The sequence below is a fragment of the Gadus chalcogrammus genome, chromosome 23, assembly GCF_026213295.1.
Source record: "Gadus chalcogrammus isolate NIFS_2021 chromosome 23, NIFS_Gcha_1.0, whole genome shotgun sequence".
In the NCBI taxonomy this organism is placed as follows: Eukaryota; Metazoa; Chordata; class Actinopteri; order Gadiformes; family Gadidae; genus Gadus; species Gadus chalcogrammus.
In genome coordinates this window covers 17,241,890-17,261,104 of record NC_079434.1, presented here as the reverse complement: position 1 = coordinate 17,261,104, position 19,215 = coordinate 17,241,890, and the positions used below count along the sequence as shown (strand labels likewise).

The 19,215-nt window shown below is 43.0% G+C and overlaps 2 protein-coding genes across 13 annotated transcripts in view; both read left to right on the top strand.

The window, feature by feature from the left end:
- The window catches only part of nsun6 (NOP2/Sun RNA methyltransferase 6), a 12,696-nt gene extending 7,481 nt beyond the window's left edge, over positions 1-5,215 (top strand). For all 3 annotated transcript variants that reach the window (XM_056584482.1, XM_056584483.1, XM_056584481.1), the window contains exons 11-13: positions 1,330-1,455; positions 2,732-5,020; positions 5,197-5,215. In XM_056584482.1, coding sequence (XP_056440457.1) covers positions 1,330-1,455; positions 2,732-3,010 — 405 coding nt within the window. In that variant the 3' untranslated portion in view covers positions 3,011-5,020; positions 5,197-5,215. The remainder of the gene's footprint in view (positions 1-1,329; positions 1,456-2,731; positions 5,021-5,196) is intronic.
- Positions 5,216-7,739: 2,524 nt separating this feature from the next.
- The window catches only part of LOC130377339 (NACHT, LRR and PYD domains-containing protein 3-like), a 91,773-nt gene continuing 80,297 nt past the window's right edge, over positions 7,740-19,215 (top strand). For 4 of the 10 annotated variants that reach the window (XM_056584418.1, XM_056584413.1, XM_056584410.1 and 1 more), the window contains exon 1: positions 7,744-8,096. The gene's annotated coding sequence lies outside the window, so the exon portion shown is untranslated. Of the gene's footprint in view, positions 8,097-18,027; positions 18,076-19,215 lie in introns of all 10 variants that reach the window. The other 6 variants (XM_056584417.1, XM_056584416.1, XM_056584415.1 and 3 more) reach the window with 4 other exon arrangements.

The following is a 19,215-nucleotide window of genomic DNA, read 5'->3' as shown; positions in this document are numbered from 1 at the left end:
TATATCTCTAATGTATATATGTATAGGTATACTGATCTATAATGTATATCTATAAAATATCTATCTCTATACTGCATACTGATCTATAATGTATATCTATAAAATATCGATCTATATACTGATCTATAATCTATATCTATAATGTATATATGTATAGGTATACCGATCTATAATGTATATCTATAAAATATCTCTCTATATACTGATCTATAATCTATATCTATAATGTATATATGTATAGGTATACCGATCTATAATGTATATCTATAAAATATCTCTCTATATACTGATCTATAATCTATATCTATTAGGGCTGTCAAAACGAACTTCGCTATTCGAATATAATTCGAATTTTTTAAAAAGGAGAACATTCGAGTGCGGCAACTAACGTTCGAACTTTTTATTTTATTTTTTTTTAGCAAATTTTATTGACAAGTCAAGAATTACATTTAACTTTTGCCGAGCAACGACGCAAATGAAAGTCAACGTCGTGCGTCGTGACATTCGGCAATCGGCATTGTATGCTTACAAGATGCTGGGAAGCAGCGCGCGAGCAGACACAGAGATGGAAAGCATAACTTTCGGATTTCCATCGAGAAACGGGAAGATTACATCCAGAGAACCCGTCATTTGCAAATTATGCTGCAAGTCGTTAAAGTACCACTCGACTACGAGCAACATGAGCGCACACCTCCATTCAGTGCATTACTCGGAGTACGCAGAACAGTTAGCGGCTGAGGAAGAGCCACGGTCAAAACAGCCAAGAATAACATCGTAAAATAGCAGTGTGTGTGTGTGTATTTGAATGATTGAACATCAGCTTCTTCATTAAACATCATTGCTTGAATATTTCTGGCGTTATATCTTACGTATTTATATACGTTTTGTATTGATTTGGTAAAACTTGTTGCAAATGTTACATAACAGATTTGGTTGACGCGCCCTCTAGTGGACGCGGGACGTAGGCCTAATAATAGGATGGTATCGGTGTATATAATGATATAATAAAAAAAACATTAAAATATTCGAATATTATTCGAATATTCAACATAAGAAGCATTAGAAATTCGAATATGATTTGAGGGGAGGATTGACAGCCCTAATATCTATAATGTATATATGTATAGGTATACTGATCTATAATGTATATCTATAATGTATCTCTATATACTGATCTATACTCTAAATCTCTAATGTATATATGTATAGGTATACTGATCTCTAATGTATATCTATAATGTATCTCTCTATATACTGATCTATACTCTATCTCTAATGTATATATGTATAGGTATACTGATCTATAATGTATATATCTATGCACTGCAGGCGGTGCAGCTGCTGCGGCCGGGCGGGGTCCTGGTCTACAGCACCTGTACCGTGACTCTGGCGGAGAACGAGGAGCAGGTGGCCTGGGCCCTGGACACCTACCCCTGTCTGAGCCTGGTACCCCAGGTAACACACCTACCACAGCTACACACACCTACCACAGCTACACACACACCTACCACAAATACACACACCTACCACAGCTACACACATACCTACCACAGCTACACACACACCTACCACAGCTACACACTAGGGCTGTCAAAACGAACTTCGCTATTCGAATATAATTCGAATTTTTTAAAAAGGAGAACATTCGAGTGCGGCAACTAACGTTCGAACTTTTTTTTTTTTTTTTTTTTGCAAATTTTATTGACAAGTCAAGAATTACATTTAACTTTTGCCGAGCAACGACGCAAATGAAAGTCAACGTCGTGCGTCGTGACGTTCGGCAATCGGCATTGTATGCTTACAAGATGCTGGGAAGCAGCGCGCGAGCAGACACAGAGATGGAAAGCATAACTTTCGGATTTCCATCGAGAAACGGGAAGATTACATCCAGAGAACCCGTCATTTGCAAATTATGCTGCAAGTCGTTAAAGTACCACTCGACTACGAGCAACATGAGCGCACACCTCCATTCAGTGCATTACTCGGAGTACGCAGAACAGTTAGCTGCTGAGGAAGAGCCACGGTCAAAACAGCCAAGAATAACATCGTAAAATAGCAGTGTGTGTGTGTGTATTTGAATGATTGAACATCAGCTTCTTCATTAAACATCATTGCTTGAATATTTCTGGCGTTATATCTTACGTATTTATATAAGTTTTGTATTGATTTGGTAAAACTTGTTGCAAATGTTACATAACAGATTTGGTTGACGCGCCCTCTAGTGGACGCGGGACGTAGGCCTAATAATAGGATGGTATCGGTGTATATAATGATATAATAAAAAAAACATTAAAATATTCGAATATTATTCGAATATTCAACATAAGAAGCATTAGAAATTCGAATATGATTTGAGGGGAGGATTGACAGCCCTACTACACACACACCTACCACAGCTACACACACACCTACCACAGCTACACACACACCTACCACAGCTACACACACACACCTACCACAGCTACACACACCTACCCCTGTCTGATCCCTGGTACCCCAGGTATACTACACACCTACATGTAGATACACACAGCCACACACACCTAACACACACCTAAACATCTACACACACCTGCCTACACTTAACACACATCTAATCCATCTAACAAAAACGTGTGTGTGTGTGTGTGTGTGTGTGTGTGTGTGTGTGTGTGTGTGTGTGTGTGTGTGTGTGTGTGTGTGTGTGTGTGTGTGTGTGTGTGTGTGTGTGTGTGTGTGTGTGTGTGTCCAGGAGCCCCACGTCGGGGGCCCGGGGCTGCCAGGCGCCGGTCTGACCCCTGATCAGCTGAAGCTCCTCCAGAGGTTCAGTCCAGAGCTGAGCAACGTGGCTCCTCCCCTCTCCACTGAGGCCCCTCCTCCCCTCTCCAATGAGGCTCCTCCCCTCTCCACAGAGGCACCTCCTCCCCTCTCCAATGAGGCTCCTCCCCTCTCCACAGAGGCCCCTCCCCTCTCCCACCAGGCTGACCGTGACACTATTGGTTTCTTCATCGCCAAGTTCCTGAAGAACTGAGCGGTTCTCCTGGACCAGAGAGCTGAGCTGGGTTTTTCTGAAGGTTCTCCTGGACCAGAGAGCTGATCTGAGTTCTCCTGAACCAGAGAGCTGATCTGGGTTCTCCTGAACGTTCTCCTGGACCAGAGAGCTGATCTGGGTTCTCCTGAACATTCTCCTGGACCAGAGAGCTGATCTGGGTTCCCCTGAACCAGGGAGCTGATCTGGGTTCTCCTGAACGTTCTCCTGGACCGGAGAGCTGATCTGGGTTCTCCTGGACCAGGGAGCTGAGCTGGGTTCTCCTGAACCAGAGAGCAGATCTGGGTTCTTCTGAACGTTCTCCTGGACCAGAGAGCTGAGCTGGGTTCTCCTGAACCAGAGAGCTGATCTGGGTTCTCTTGAACGTTCTCCTGGACCAGAGAGCTGAGCTGGGTTCTCCTGGACCAGAGCGCTGATCTGGATACATCTGAACGTTCTCCTGGCTTAAGTTATAGGGTTTAGTTTTTGGTTTTTGGGTCAGAGTTTCCTATTAGAGGTTAAGGTTATAGGGTTAGTTTTTTTTGTACAATGGTTGGGTTACAGCTAAGGGTAACCTATAAGGGTTTTGGTTCTAGGATAAGGGTTTTGGTTCTGAAGTTAGGGTTTCATATCTGCTTCCAAGGTAAGGGTTTCTATGGTTAGGGTAAGGATAAGGTGGTCTATTAGGATTCATGTTCTAGGGTTTCAGGGTTAAGGTTCTAGGGTTAGATATTAGGGTTAGGTTCCTTGCAGGGGTTTTGGACTAGGAATCAGAGGTTATACTTGACTTTACAATTCACACGATGTAGAAACGTTATGGTTCACTCGAAACCAGCAGCAGCAGGACTTGAACCCCGGTCTCCGGTGGATTAACCCACGGTGCGCCCCACTACTCCACGGGGACGGAACAACAGACAACAACTGAGGTTATCGATGACCTTACAATTCAGATGACATCTCTCGTTTCAAGATTACATCCACACACTGACGGCGATGTCAATACTCGACACTGAGCTAGGAGGAGCCGGGGATCGAACCAGCGACCTTCCGGTCACCAGCCAACCCGCTCTACCTCCTGAGCCCCATACATCTGCGTTGATGGGTTCAGAGGTCAACCTGAGGTTTCCACGGAGACGCCCCTCACCAGGACTTGAACCCAGCGCCATCTTCGGCAGCGAGGAAGTCCACTCCCTCGCTCACTACAGAGCCAACCCACTAAAGAGGTCAGAGGTCAAATGCCTCAACAACTGGGGGGGGAAAAAAGAATGTTTAAATTTGTATCTCCCTTTTATATATTTATTTATATAATACATGAGTATTCAGACAAAAACGTATCAATGTCCATTTTATTTGCTGATGTTTAGGCCTTCACAACCATTCTCAGAACCAGAGGATTTATGTATAATGTTTGATGCCAACCGCTGTTCTATTGAAGACACCTATTAAAGTGTAATTCCGGCGAAAATTTAACCCAGGGTATTTTTCGGAATGAAAACCCATAAAATAAGCCAGACAGCTTTTTTCGTTGATAATTGAGTATGAGCAAGAGCAATGTCACAGCCCAAATTACTTCAATGTTATTTATTAGGGACACTGCAAACGCTTCAAAATCTGCATTTTTTTTCACAACAAATATTGCTCAAAACAGCACAAAACCTCTGCAGTAGCATGATTAGGGTCCCTACACATAAAACGAAGCATCAACAACTTGGATAGCGTATCGGGAGTATATTAAAAAAGACTGTTTTCAAAGTCTGTGCCTTACCGATAGGTCCATGTTTCCAGGAAATCCACGCTGAGTCGATTACCGACTACCGATTCTTTAGTTTAATTTGTTGGCGCCTCTATTATATTATTTACGGTAGCCGGTAATCATTCTCTGGCCTCATCTCTGAGCTCCAACCCCTCCCATCTGAGAGAGCTGGACCTGAGCTACAATCACCCAGGAGACTCAGGAGCTACACTGCTCTCTGCTGGACTGGAGGATCCACGCTGGAGACTGGACTCTCTCAGGTATGGAGAGGACAGCTCACCGCTCAGGGACAAAGTCTCCTACAAGGATTCAACCCGCTGCTAGATGAAGTGGTTTGAAACGGCAGCTGTAATTTATGTTGTGTAGAAAGTGATAAGACAGCAGATGATGAAGGTGAATGTTTCAACATGCTGCTTTCATGTTGTTTCCCCCCCAGTGTAGAGAGCACGGTGGAGTGTGGAGGCTGAAACCAGCTCTAAAGAAGTGCAAGTGTCTGTTTGATTCATCACAACGCACACTCACTATTGAGATGGAAAGTCCATCCATAGAGCAGGAGGTGACGTCTGCTCATTCAGATCCTTAAGGGAATGCACACACAAAAAGTAAGTATCTGGTGAACTATACACACACACGCTCACATATGCACATAAACATACGCACACACACATTAAAGAGTTACAATTATCTTTGTTTATTTAATCTAGAAATCTCAGTGAATTTTCTTCCTTCATGAAACATAGATAATATAACTCATCAGAGTTAGTGAGGAGCTTCTACTGCTAACCCTCCAACGTGTTTCAGGACATGAGTTTAACTTATCTATATTATTTGTAGTTCAAGTTATGCGAGGCCGCACCATCAGTGAGGATTGATTCAACACCAGTAAGACACCAGTGGGATACCAGTGAGAGACCAGTGGGACACCAGTGAGACACCAGTGAGACACCAGTGAGACACCAGCGAGACACCAGTGGGACACCAGTGAGATGTTCTGCCATTCTCCAAGAACAAACAAAGGACTGAGGCCTCCTCAGTGCTGCCCCTGCTGGCCGGACCTCCACACTACAGTCATGTCCAGTAGATAGACGATAGCCCAGAGCAGCGGGCCGTGCCCTCATCCTCACCCCCTGAGAGGGTCCTAAACGCTGGGCCTTCTCTTTAGTCCTGGGGGGCTCTCCCTCACAGCAGAGGGTCCTAAACGCTGGGCCTTCTCTTTAGTCCTGGGGGGCTCTCCCTCACAGTAGAGGGGCTGCTTCAGACCCCAGGGGCCGGCTGACCTCTGTTTAGGATGGTGAGGCCTGCCCCCCCTCACTGCTCCTTCAAGGGCCCCTAACTGGACTCCTAATAGCTGCTGTTGATTCTGCTTTTGTATGTTGTTTTTTTTATTTCTCATCGACTAAACTTGACAAAGTTCCGTTCTGTACTTAAATTAACCAATCAATAAAATGTTGCTTGTGCTTTAACCAAGTACGAACACTAGAGGGCAGTGTTTCTAGGGCCTTCATTTACACTGAGTTTCGATTGGGCGTAGACATGACACGATTGGCATGGAAACTAGACACATCTAACGTTGGGAATCATTAATTGGATAAAGATGGCAGGAGGAATGAAGGAAACAATTAAATAAACGGTATAAACTTTGAAACTAGGTCAACCGCCAACTTCTCCGTCAACTCTCCTCTCACACTCGGTGACAGCGTCTTATAACGTTCTATATATAATAGTATAATATAATTTTATAGATAATATCACGGCCGAAAGCTCTGTGCGCCTCTGGATGGCTGTAGCGCGGGGAGCTCTAATAGGGATTGGGCTTCGCGGGGTTTGTTTACCGGCGTTGCTATGGTTACCGTTCTTGTGTGTTCTAACGGTTTAGCCTATCTATTATTATATCTATCTATTATTATTATTACATTTTTATTTTCTTAATTATAATTATATTATTAATTTCTACTTGAATTTTTCTCTGTGTTGCCGGTGTCCTCAACACCGGCAACACCGGTAATACCGCATACCACGCAACCCTAGCGCAACGTTACTTTTACCAGGGACAGATTTGACAGCGATACTGCATTCTCGGGCAGCATGCTATTGCGCAAGCATGCAGGCGTACTTGCGCAATAGTGCCACGAGCTCTCATTCCACACCGTACTAGACAGACACTGGTAGCGTGAAGCTGTCTCTGCATCTCAGACATCGCTTCCACAGGCAACTCTGTCCCCTTTTCTCCCTTTCATTCCAACCCGTGAGCAACACTAGTCTCCCTTCTCTGCCGAATGCATTTTTGAAAAAATAATGTGATGTATACCTCCGAATCATGTGATGCGTCCGGTCAGCTGCGTTTTTGGGGAGAAAATAAGAGCGATGACATGACAGTAGTCGTCGCTCTTATTTTATCCCCAAAAATATATAATAATATAATAATAATAATTATCACATCGTTGGTCTCCCACCATCCCCCCTGGCTTTTTTTTACAACTCGACCACTGGATGTAATATTGTTACTCCTCTCCAGCAAGGTGTGTGTCCACTAGGGGGCGCAGCGGCACCCTCAGAGCTCAGTGAACAGGAGGTCCCAACAGGTGGACCACAGCAAGGTGTGTGTCCACTGTGATCTCCAAGGACCGTTGCTATTTCTTATCTTATCACTGAAAACAGTTATGGTTCAGGAGCCCAGACGGTCAATCGTTACTCTTAAACCTTTCAAACCGGTTTAATGTTCTGTCTCGGTTTTAAACATGCATTTTGTGTTTTGCCGTACTCCTAAATCCCTTAATTCAACCTTCCTTACATTTGTACTTTTATGTTTTCATACACGAGGCAGCACACAAAGTCACAGGCGCCGGTAACACGTCTAAACTATGTGACGCAGTTAGCTGTGGTTCAAAGCTCTTCCTGGGCTGATTCTGGATCAAAGTTCACGCAACGTAATTACCAAGCAGACGCTTCGACGCAGTCGTGAACCATTTTGGTTCTGCGTCGTGTTTCAGTAAGCAGACCAATCACAGCCCTTGCTGCTGCGCCGCCTCGACGGAAGGTTGCACTTTTTGGGAGGCGCAAGTCAGCCCCTTGCGTTGGATGCAAGGAGGGTCCGCAAGGACGTAAGAGGTCCGTAAACACCTTGCGTGCGTTGCTCGAGCCAGTTCATCGGTCTACACTAAGGAACCCAGCAGCTCAATCTTTTCTCTCAGAACCGTGTTAATGTTCTGTCTCGCTTCTAAACACAAGAAGGGGTGAACACAAGTCTCTCTATGATCTCCTTTCCTTGCTTTTGTCGATTTGTGCTACTATATTTCGATACTACACTGACACACGTTTCATCACGGAGACGATAAGGTAGGCCTACCGTTTCCTGAATTCATGTTTTATTCAGATGAATGGTGATGTATGCGGTATTCTTACTATATTAATGTATTCTTACTTAATTAATTTGTTTCTAGTCCAAGTTCAGTGTTTCCAGGTTTGTGGTGTAAAAGATGCGTTGATTTAAATGGAGGAGTATGGGTTAACTGTTTGTTTGTATTGTGGACTTTTATTCTGTAGAGACTGTAGGGATAGGCTAACTGTCGAATCTAAAGGGAAATAAATAAATGTCCATAATTAAATGAACGTGTTAGAAGCATAGTGAGTGTGTGTGCGCGGCATTATCCATTGACCGTCGAGTTTCGACGCACTAAAAAAAGCTGTTCTAATATGGAGCCAAAGTCGATGGACGCTGAGCTTCAACAGGCAATTGCTGTGACGCTACGGGAATGTATGAGAAGGAAATCGAGTCAGTCGACCTGCGATAAGCAGCTGATTCTGAACGTACTCGTATTCGAGATGGACGTGTTCTAACGCATTTTTTGTCAATGAAATGTTAACACAACAGTACATATTTAACCATTCATTTTGTGAAGTTAGGCCCTTGCAGTCAGAGAAATCGCCACTGCCTTGAAGTCTTACTTTAGTTTCACTATTCAGCCCTCAGTGTGGGCGTCAGCACTGAGGGCTGGTAGTTTATTAAAGGGGACCTTTAATAAACTTTTTCGACTTTCATGACCTATTAACGTTGTTATAATGATTGATAGTCATGTTTAACCATACTTAAGTGTCAAATAATGACGTACATGCATTTCGACGTATTCCCTGCTGCAGGGACGTCCCTAGGAATTCTGCCCCCCCCCCCCCAACCCAAAAAATATATATATTTTCAAAAGAAAATACAATTATATATAGCCTACATTTTTATATATTCATTCACATTTTATAATCATTAAATATTGGGTTAGACTGGGTCAAAATTGGGTAGTCATTATCATCATAAGAAAATGAATAACAACTGTATAACACGATAAACCTACCTACTTACCGAGGCTACTTTGTACACTAGATAGTTAGTTAGTATTTAGTTACACATTTACTTGGGTTGTAGTTACTATAGACAGAAATAAGCTGATAGACTGTGACAGTGCTGCTTCTACTTAGACTGTATCCTTCTCCCCTTCTTCTATTTCAACCTCACTGGTTTCTTCTGTGGGATCATCATGGCTTGAAGAGGGCCCTGACTCTAATATACATCATATAATTCAGAATATGTCTCATAATTATCTGAACTGATTAAACAATGTTGTCAACAGTCTATTTGATTGGATTGAGCTGGGCATGACTAAATATGTATTTGTATGATTTCATTTGCTGCATTAGCCTACAATAAATAGCAGCTATTAATCTTAGGGTAGACTACTTGTAATTTTAGCTGACTTAAAACTTAAGTCAGCTCGTTTTCTATCGCAATAATTTTGTTATAGCCTACATGTATTGCAAATAAAAATTATTTGGAATAAGGAGTGCCTGTTTGATCGATCGTCATTAAAGCTGACTTGATACGAATGTAGCAACTACATTATTAAACTAGTGATCAAATGCAGCCTTGTGTGGTTGCTATAGAAACGAGTTACCTACAGCTGAGCTAACGTTGTTCACCGTAGTTTTAAAGGGAACTACTTTTCGAGGGAGAAGAACTTAAACAGAGTATACATTTAATAAGCATGCAATACTAATAAGAAAAAGGCTAATTATTAAAGTATTTGAATTGTTTTATTATGTTATGTTTATTATGTCGCAAATTGGATACCATTGTGGTGAAGTTGGACCGGGTTTAAACGGACCACGAATTTTTCGGCTATTTTGGCTTTTTTTGGTTTTTGGATTCTGGAAATGGAAGACTACAGAGAGTACCAGAGAGACTCTAAGGTTGGCAAAAATTGCAGAGTCGGCCTGACCCAAAGCAATCGTTATCTTCATTCGGCTCCCCCACTTTGGCCTTGGAAGGCTGATATCTCTCCTCTCCCTGGTTGTTATGCAGACGGATGCCCTGCCACCCTTCCCCCCACAAAGTCCACCCCCCACCTCCTGTGAACTTTATCTCTGGTCGGAACTCTTCGAGGTCGTCTCCACGGCGACGGTCGTGTCCACGTCACCAGCTATCAGACGGGAGAGACACTGTTGGGTCCATTGGAGATGGAGTCCCTGAGCTCACACACACACGCACACAAGACTGAGTACACACACACCCCCCCTGGACTCACCGCCTACTGGACTCCCTCCCCCCTCCCCTGCCCCTTCCCCCCTCCCATATGCGTTTGTGATGTTTTTGATGTGATGTTTATGTGTTGAGGTGGTTTTTTTTTGCTAATCCCTACACTGTGCCCCCCTTATAGGAGCATAGTTTGGGGTATTGACAATTTTTTTTCCCCCTCGTTCCCTCTTGTCTTAGCTTTGAAACTTTCTTATATAATGCGGGCCGCATGGTTCTTCCTTTACAAGCGCCTGACAGTCTCTCCGTCCTGTCTCCCCACACTGTCTTCTATGTTTCTTGGACGGATTGTTACTGGGAATTTCGTCGATAGTTTAAATGTTCTTTTCCCTCACTCTCCACCTCATCCCTAACTCTCCATCTCACGCTGGTGTGTAGTGAGCGTTCTGGCGTCGATTGGTCGCCGTGCATTCACCCAAGTGGGTGCTACATATTGGTGGTGGTTAGTGAGGTCCCCCCCTTCACTTTAGGCGTCTTTTTGAGTGTTATTAATTCTTCATGTTTAACCTCTGTCTTATAACTTTATGCTCTGTAAGGTGACCTTGAGTGTCTTGAAAGGCGCCCTTTAAATACAATTATTATTATTATTATTATTATGTTGGCCGGCGAGAGGTAGAATAAACGGAATAATCACCTCAAGGCAGGGCAATAAACCGTTTGATATGCCCGGCTCGTGGAAGGTTACCGCCCTCGACTTCGTCTCGGGCGGCAAGCCGTCCATGAGCCGTGCATATCAAACTGTTTATTGCCCTGCCTCTCTGTGATTATTCCTTACTTATACCATGGTCTGGGTGAATACTTGATTCTGATTGGCTGGAGGGTGTAGGTTAAAAAGTGTTAATTTACACCTTGGAAAGACGTTGACCCTATGAAGACGCTATGGCCACGTTGCTTGGCAACGCCTGCATACGGGAGATATTAAATAGTCTGCTCGACTTGTAAAAATAATGTAGGCTTTTTGTAGATAGGTAGGCTATTGGATATCATGTGAATGGTAATGCAAACGATCTTTTCAGTTTTATCATCAAGTGCAGGCTGTAATTATTTTAGCTACAGTAGCGCTAGCTGCTAGGCTAGGCTTTTTATCAGGTTGTTGGGAAAGTGTAGAGGAAGGAATATACCTTTCTTGGTAAAAAACTGGGTTACGAACTGTTGACCGCTTTGAGCTCTTTCCTATCTCTCTTTCCTCTCTTCTCCTCCCCTGACAACCTGACTTCTTAATTTCACCGACCGGGATACACACAAACTGACTTTAGACTGCTAGTTTAAGACACTAGCACTAGCAGTCTGCAGTTGCTTCACAACGATCTGCCTGGCTGCTACTTTGCTCTGCAGTAGCGTTGGGCTGTACCAAATAATGACAAATGAGAGGGGTGATAATAGGGTAAAGACTTTTATTTGATGGTTTAATCCGAATTTTTTTTTTTTTTTTTTGCATATACTTTTAATAATACCACCAGTGTCCTCTGGGGCGCCCCCGTCAGTGCTGCCCCCCTGGAATCATCCTAATTTACCCCCCCCTAAGGACGTCCCTGCCCTGCTGACAGTCTGGGGTGGCTGTGCAGAGCGCTAAACACTCCGGACAACGTTTGCGGGAAATCATCTACGTAGATGCACTCCTGCCCCTTTAAGGAACTTAAACGATGTGACGCAGTTAGCTGTTGTTCAAAGATCTTCCTCATTTGATGTGTCTTCACTGTGGAGCCCAGCAGCTCAATTTTTACTCTCAACACCTTTAGAACCGTGTTAATGTTCTGTCTCGCTTCTAAACACTTCTCTGTGATTTTGGTTAGAGATGTTCCGATACCATTTTTTCCCTCCCGATACCGATTCCGATACTTATGCTGTGGGTATCGGCCGATACCGAGTACCGATACCAGTATGTTACAAAAATGACTGTGATATGATTATCATTGTGGTAAGGCCTGGGTCAGGTTAAACCCTTTGTAAATGAATGAATGAATAAGGCAAATTAAAGCCATTTATTTTTAAATAGAACAGTATAAAAAACAGTAGTGCAACAGCAACTTAAATAATAGTTATTTTAAAAAAATAATAAAGTGTAGCCACAATTTCTTTAAAGGAGCATTTCACCGGTGCAGACATCAATATGTATTGAAATTGGGTCCTATATGTAGTCGAATAATAAAATAAAATTCTAATTTGGTGCCGTCTTGACCGAGAAAAGGCAGAAAGTGACTTTTTGGCGCTTGTGGATTGAAGACAACAACTCCCACCATGCACAGCTTCGCTGGCGGCCACTCCCGCTGATCATCTCCGCCTATCGGACACCTCCTTGTTCCATCTACTAATGGAACAAATCAGCGTAGAGCTTGAACCGACGTCACTAGAGTAGTGACGCTTCCACAGAAGCATACGGCCGTCATCTTTCCTTATTCTGGGTGGAAATAGTAACATAGTTACGCCATTAAATGCGTTTATGTAAAATTTTTTAGCGAGAAATGTGCATTTTAATTTCATAATGTTCGCTCGTTGAATTTGAAGGATCAGATATTGTTAATATGCACATTAACGTTTGAACATCGTTACCATGGGAGTGACCGGAGTTGTCAGAACGCTTAATAAAGTTTGACTTTATCTGACTGTTTTGTTGACATTCTCTATAGCACAGCTCGGTCTTGTCTATGCTATGCGCCTAATAATCCGGTGCGCCCTATATATGAAAACAGTTCTAAAATAGGCCATTCATTAAAGGTGCGCCTTATAATCCGGTGTGCCTTATAGTACGGAAAATACGGTAGTCCTCGTTTGTATTTCTTTCGAAATGGTGAACTTTTGCATGGAGCCATCTTCTATGTCAGATCCAGTACCCTCCGCCAATGTACTTCAGTTTTATCAACAGCCTCTGTTATCTTAGCTTCAGACGCTGTGGATGTTAGTTTCTGCTGGTGAAGTCCCACCCACTGGCACTGCTCTAATAGGTCTGTAGCGTCAGTGGGTCCCACCCCCTCGTCGTGCTCTTTAGCGTGACGCGTCTTCAAGTGTTTTATTAAGTTGCTAGTGTTGAAATTAGCAACACTCGTGCCACCCCTGGAAATCTTTTCACGGCATACGTTGCATGTCGCAGTCTTGCTGGTGGGAGCATCCAGCGTGAAATATTGCCACACCGCCGACATGATAACGCCAGCTCCTTGATTGACAGGTGATCAATTCTTCTTCGCCCCTCTGAAACAGCAGGCTGCAGATGGCAGCACAGCGCAACTGTTTTAAGAGCCGCGAAGAAGAACTGTGTCAGCGCTAACGGAGCTAACCAGTAAATAGCTTTCTATTTTAATAAATTACGTGGTATCGGAGGTGCCTGGACTCCAGTACTCGCCGATACCGATACCAGCATTTTCGGCAGTATCGGAGACATTTCCGATACTGGTATCGGAATCGGAACAACTCTAATTTTGGTGAACACCCAAATCCCTTTATTTCCTCCTCTATTTGCATTTGGGCTTCTGTATTTCCATTCAACACGGGAAGTACACGTTTCATCACGGAAAAGATAAGGTACCATTTTCTGAATTCATGTTTTCTTCAGATGTCTGCAGATGAATTCTTACCATATTAATGTATTCTTACTAAATTAATCGGTTTGCAGTCGAAGTTCAGTGTCCCCAGCTTTGTGGTGTAAAAGAGGTGCTGATCTCAATGAGATAAACTGAAGGAGTATGGGTCAGAACATCAATAACTAGTTTCACCGTGTTGAGGCCGTTTATGTATACGGATCCTTTGGTCCAGGAACCGGACAGAACTGTTTGTTCGTGTTTTGGAGTTTTATTTTGTAGGGAGGTCAGTTTGGTCGGTTGTGGACTTTTATTGTGGACTTTTATTGGTAACATTGGTTGATTATAGATGGTTTATAACTGTCGGATCTAAAGGGAAATAAATAATTGTCCATAATTAAATGAACGTGTTAGAAGCATAGTGATAAAGCATCACGAACACCCTCAATAGAGTGTGTGTTTGATCTAGACTTGGGCCCAATCCGGATTCATTGCTCTACAAAATCTCCACCTTAACCCTACCTCTACCCCTACCCCTTAACTCTACCCCTCCGAAATGGGACGACAACCCTTAAAGACCCAGTTACAAAAAGGCACCAAAAATCACATTTTATCAATAACTTGGTCGGTTTTAAACCATCAGTGGATGGTTAATCTTTCTATCTTCCTGGGAGTTTGGGGGCTTTAGGGCTACCAATGCAGAAGAGGCCCTTGAGGTGGTGGAGGGATGGGCTCTGTGATTGCAGCGGCCTCAATGATCTCCTGAAAGAAAACATTACAAATAACAAATAAGAAGGAATTATATGGCAGAACTGGATTATATGGCCACATGTTATGTACAATATATAATAACTGCAAGATATTTCTACCAAAATAAATGAAAAAATACATTGTGGGGTATTGTGGGAGTAAGTCACAACTGGTGCGTTTCTCAGTTTCTTTGAGTGTGATCGAAATCTCAATTGTGAGGCTATGAAAATGGCTTTCGAGACACAGCTCTAAGGCGCTTGAACGCGCAACAGCGAGGGTTAGGGCTGAGATTTTGTTTGGAGAAATGAAATTGGATTAGAGTGTGTCTGTCACATAGAGTGTGTAGCCCTAGACTGAGAGAATCAGTAGGCTACGTCGACATGATAGTCACACACTGATAGCGTGTGATCTAGGTTCTAGATTTAGAGAGAGTGGTGGTTCCCAACTTTTTTCTCCAGTCCCCCCTTCCCCTTTTCCCCAGAAGCTTTTAAAAGAAATTCATCCATTTATATTTTTTATGCCTTTATTTAAAATTATTTTCATAGCTTACAGTGCATGGCATTAATAGGTCTACATTCATTAATGTGAACCTTGGGCTTGGGCTTTACCAACAGCCAGGGCTGGAATTTCAGGTTGAGCATGAGTGACAGCGAATCTAAAGTTGTTGTGCACCTCCAGTCTGTTGCGCGCTTTTGTTTTGATGGCGACAAAAGTACGCTGAATGGCAAAAATGTAGGGATGCACCGAATTTTCGGCCACCGAAAAATTTCGGCCGAAAATGGTCCAAAAGCGCATTTTCGGTTTTCGGCCGAAATGCTTTTATCACCGAAACTACACGGCCGAAACAGAAATTTGTGATGACGCAAACAAAAAGCGCGGCCATCACACGCTTGTCTGGATAAGCGCCAATGTGTCTTCGGTGTGGACGTTTTTCAATGTTTCTGAGAAAGACCCACGTATAGCGATTTGCAAAAATTGCTATGCCTTGATTTTAATGAAGTTAGTATACAGTCATAGCCATAAATGCAATGCTACTAGGGTTGTATTACCGAGCATAAACGGTATAAACTTTGAAACTAGGTGAACCGCAATCTTCTCAATGAACTCTCCTCTCACACTCGGTGACAGCGTCTGGCAGCTCGCCAATTCTCGGTGACAGCGTCTTATAACGTTCTATAGATAATAGTATATCATTTTATAGATAATATCACGTCCAAAAGCTCTGTGCGCCTCTGGGTGGCCTTAGCGCGGGGAGCTCTCGTAGGGATTGGACTTCGCGGGGTTTGTTTACCGGTTACCGGTCTTGCGTGTTCCAACGCTTTATTAGGTAGCCTATCTTTTAGGTTTGTAACTATTTTTTTTTTTATGAAAAAACACATAAAAAATAAAACCGTGCAAAGACAAACTGCCGAACTTTTAACATTTTTAACCTAATACCGTATACCGCGGCAACCTTAAATGGTACTTATAATTGTCATAAGAATTTTCATTTCGGTGCATTCCTACAAAAATGCATTTGCGAATTGATGGGACTGACCTGTCGCTAAGCGACCCCCTTAGAACGCAGATGAGCCAATGACATTCCAGCCTCAAATATAATCGGACATAGCCTGGCTCCGCCCAAGCCCCCAGGAGCAGTGCATACTTCCACAATCAACCAGTGCTCAGCGGCCAAGCCTGGTATTGCAGCTGTTTAAGCGGGCTGTGGACGGATCCCTCGATTCAAGGGGCCCAGAAGTAGATATCTCCGTTCACTCCAATACAAGTGGGGAACAGGTATGTGTCTCCGAAAAAAAACTCGATATTCAGTGATAAAAAGTCACCACAGTGCCTAAAAACCATAAAGAAAAGTAAGGAAAAAAAGTAAAAGGAAAAACCTCGGACACGAGAAGTTAACGGCATCCGAGAGGGCTCAGTGCCCTCCGTTAACTTCTCGTGTCCGAGGTTTTTCCTTTTACTTTTTTTCCTTACTTTTCTTTATGGTTTTTAGGCACTGTGGTGACTTTTTATCACTGAATATCGCCGAGGGATGTGCAGACAGACCTCTTGCTTATGATAATACAATGCTAACAATGCTACAAAATGAAAATATTTCTGCGTCCGGCACGTCATGCACTAGGGCGTGGCTGGCTTTCATGATGCGGAAGCAAATCTCTCCTTGATGTTGCCCTGTGCCATTGAGCAGTTTTCATAGGAATGAATGGGCCCCATTTTTAAATCCGCTGTCCTTTCTTTAATAATAATAATAATAATAATAATAATAATAATAATAATAATGGATTGAATATATGTAGCGCTTTTCTAGACACTCAAAGACGCTTTACAGTGAAGGGGGGGCCTCACCACCACCAGTGTGTAGCACCCACTTGGGTGATGCACGGCAGCCAATCTGCGCCAGAACGCTCACCCCACACCAGCTTGAGGTGGAGAGTGAGGGAATTAATTAATGAGTACTTCATTTCATTTGCCCCAGTGGAGGCGCGCCCCCCAGGTTGGGAACCACTGAAATAGAGTACTGTATGACAGAGTCGGAGTGGGACTCACTTTCAGCCCAGAAGTTCCATGATGTAGCCAGGTCCACCACAATTGGAGGAAGCTGTGTTTTTTCTCTGTACGAGCCACTGAACAATGATAACCTGTACTTAATACAGCTGTCGTGCCTCCAAAACAAAAAAACTAATTGACGCACAATTGAAAAATCCACTGAAGTACCCATTCTAGTGTCTGAAAAAATAACGTAAAATCACAAGTGGACTGTGAGACCTCCATATTAGCATATCTTTGCCAATATTTCTCCATATGTTGCAATCATAATATTTGTCCTGTTATTCCCTGCAATATTAAAACTTTCTCCTAGAAACAGCATCCTATTCTTTGTTGTACTCATAACAATGTGCAGTGTGCACACCTCTAGCTGTGTTTTCTTTGCTCCATCCTAGCCCTGTCCAGCATCACTGGGCTGAATCAGTTCTGGGGCAGAAAAAAATACATTCTGTTGCTACATACATGCTATCACAATGCTGTAGCATGTATGATTACTGATACCGATATTGTACTGATAAATCATGCTGATACTGATGGTTAACTAGCTACTTTTTCTAAAACCGGCCCATTTTCATCCTTGCCTACTCACATTTATTTATTATAACTGGCAACTAATCTAAATTCCAATCTACCTGCCTTAACTCCTAGCATTTCACCTAGAGTGTCTTAACTTGATGCTTGAACTGAATATATCCGTTATTTTCTAGCATTACGCTGCATTCCAGTGCTTTTTCCTTTTTAATTCTTGCCTTCTCTGCTCCACCTTTCTCTTTTTGCTGTCCATCACTGTCAACACAATGTGTGTACCGTTCCCAGGATAATTCGTACACTCTCTACGAGCCTGCACCAGTGTTCAATGATGTAATAGCTGTTACTTCTTTAGCTTTCTGACCACCTGGGCTGTGCCACTTGAGGAGGGGCCGCTCATTAGGTGAGTGCTGCATGCACCGCTCAACTATTGTTCTTCATAGGTTTTATTCTTTCTTTCTTTCTTTCTTTCTTTTTCTTATTCTCTGCAAACTTTGGACCTATCTCCTTCCACAATTTTTCACCTAGAGACAGAGTCTCTAGGTGATGTTCAGATTACCTCGGAATCGCGTGCTTCCTTTCAATTTATTTTTAGATTTTCAACTTTTTTAAACCTTGCTTCGTTCATCATTTAACAAATCAACACACTTGTATCCTCAATAATATGGTAACAGAATTTCTCTATCAATTACACACTTCAGAATCAACAGTTAAATTTCATACCATTATCTTATATTTTCAGTTGGTCTCATTGACTTACGTTGAGGCTAGAGCGTGAGGACGTTCTAGCAGTGTTGCCAGATTGGGCGGTTTGTCTATGGGGACCCCCGTTTATATCAAGGCTAAGTGCTTGCTACATTTGCGGTATACTCCCGTTAAAAGCTAAATGCTTTAACTACCTTTTTCACGTAATGTCAGTGTGGCCAGATTGGACAATTGGGCTTCTTTTAATCACGGTAGGCTGGACAAATTTGCATTGGGCGGGTTCATACAATTTGGGCTGGTTTTGAATAAACTGGTGGGATTATTATAATTATTTTACGAACAACATCATTCCCAATAGACGTGAGGTTGACCTTTAGATTTGACCCATTGACCCATTGACGTTAGTTTTAAGGGGATGGGAGATGTTCACCTGTCCAATATTAATAGGGGTGAGGGAGGGCCAGCAGACTTGTCACTCAAACACCAATTGTAAGGAGATTTGATTCATGATGCATTAGTAGAGCCGGCGTTGACTGGACATAGTTCTCCGGTTTAAGCCATTTAACATTTCTTTACGTCTTACGTGGCTTTATTAAAAGAAACGTAAACGGCCCACTGGGAATTCTCCTGACTCTCCCGATTACCTGTCCTCTACTGGAGTGTGATAGAATGTGTAGCTCTAGACAGAGAGAGTGAAAGAGTGCAGTGTTTCCCCTACCATTGTTCAGGCCTGGCGGGCCGCCAGGCCAACGAGCGCCCCCGCCAGGCCAACAACAGGCCGAAAAAAAAAGACAAAAAAAAAAAAGATTAAAAAAAAAAAAAAAAAACGGACCTTTCG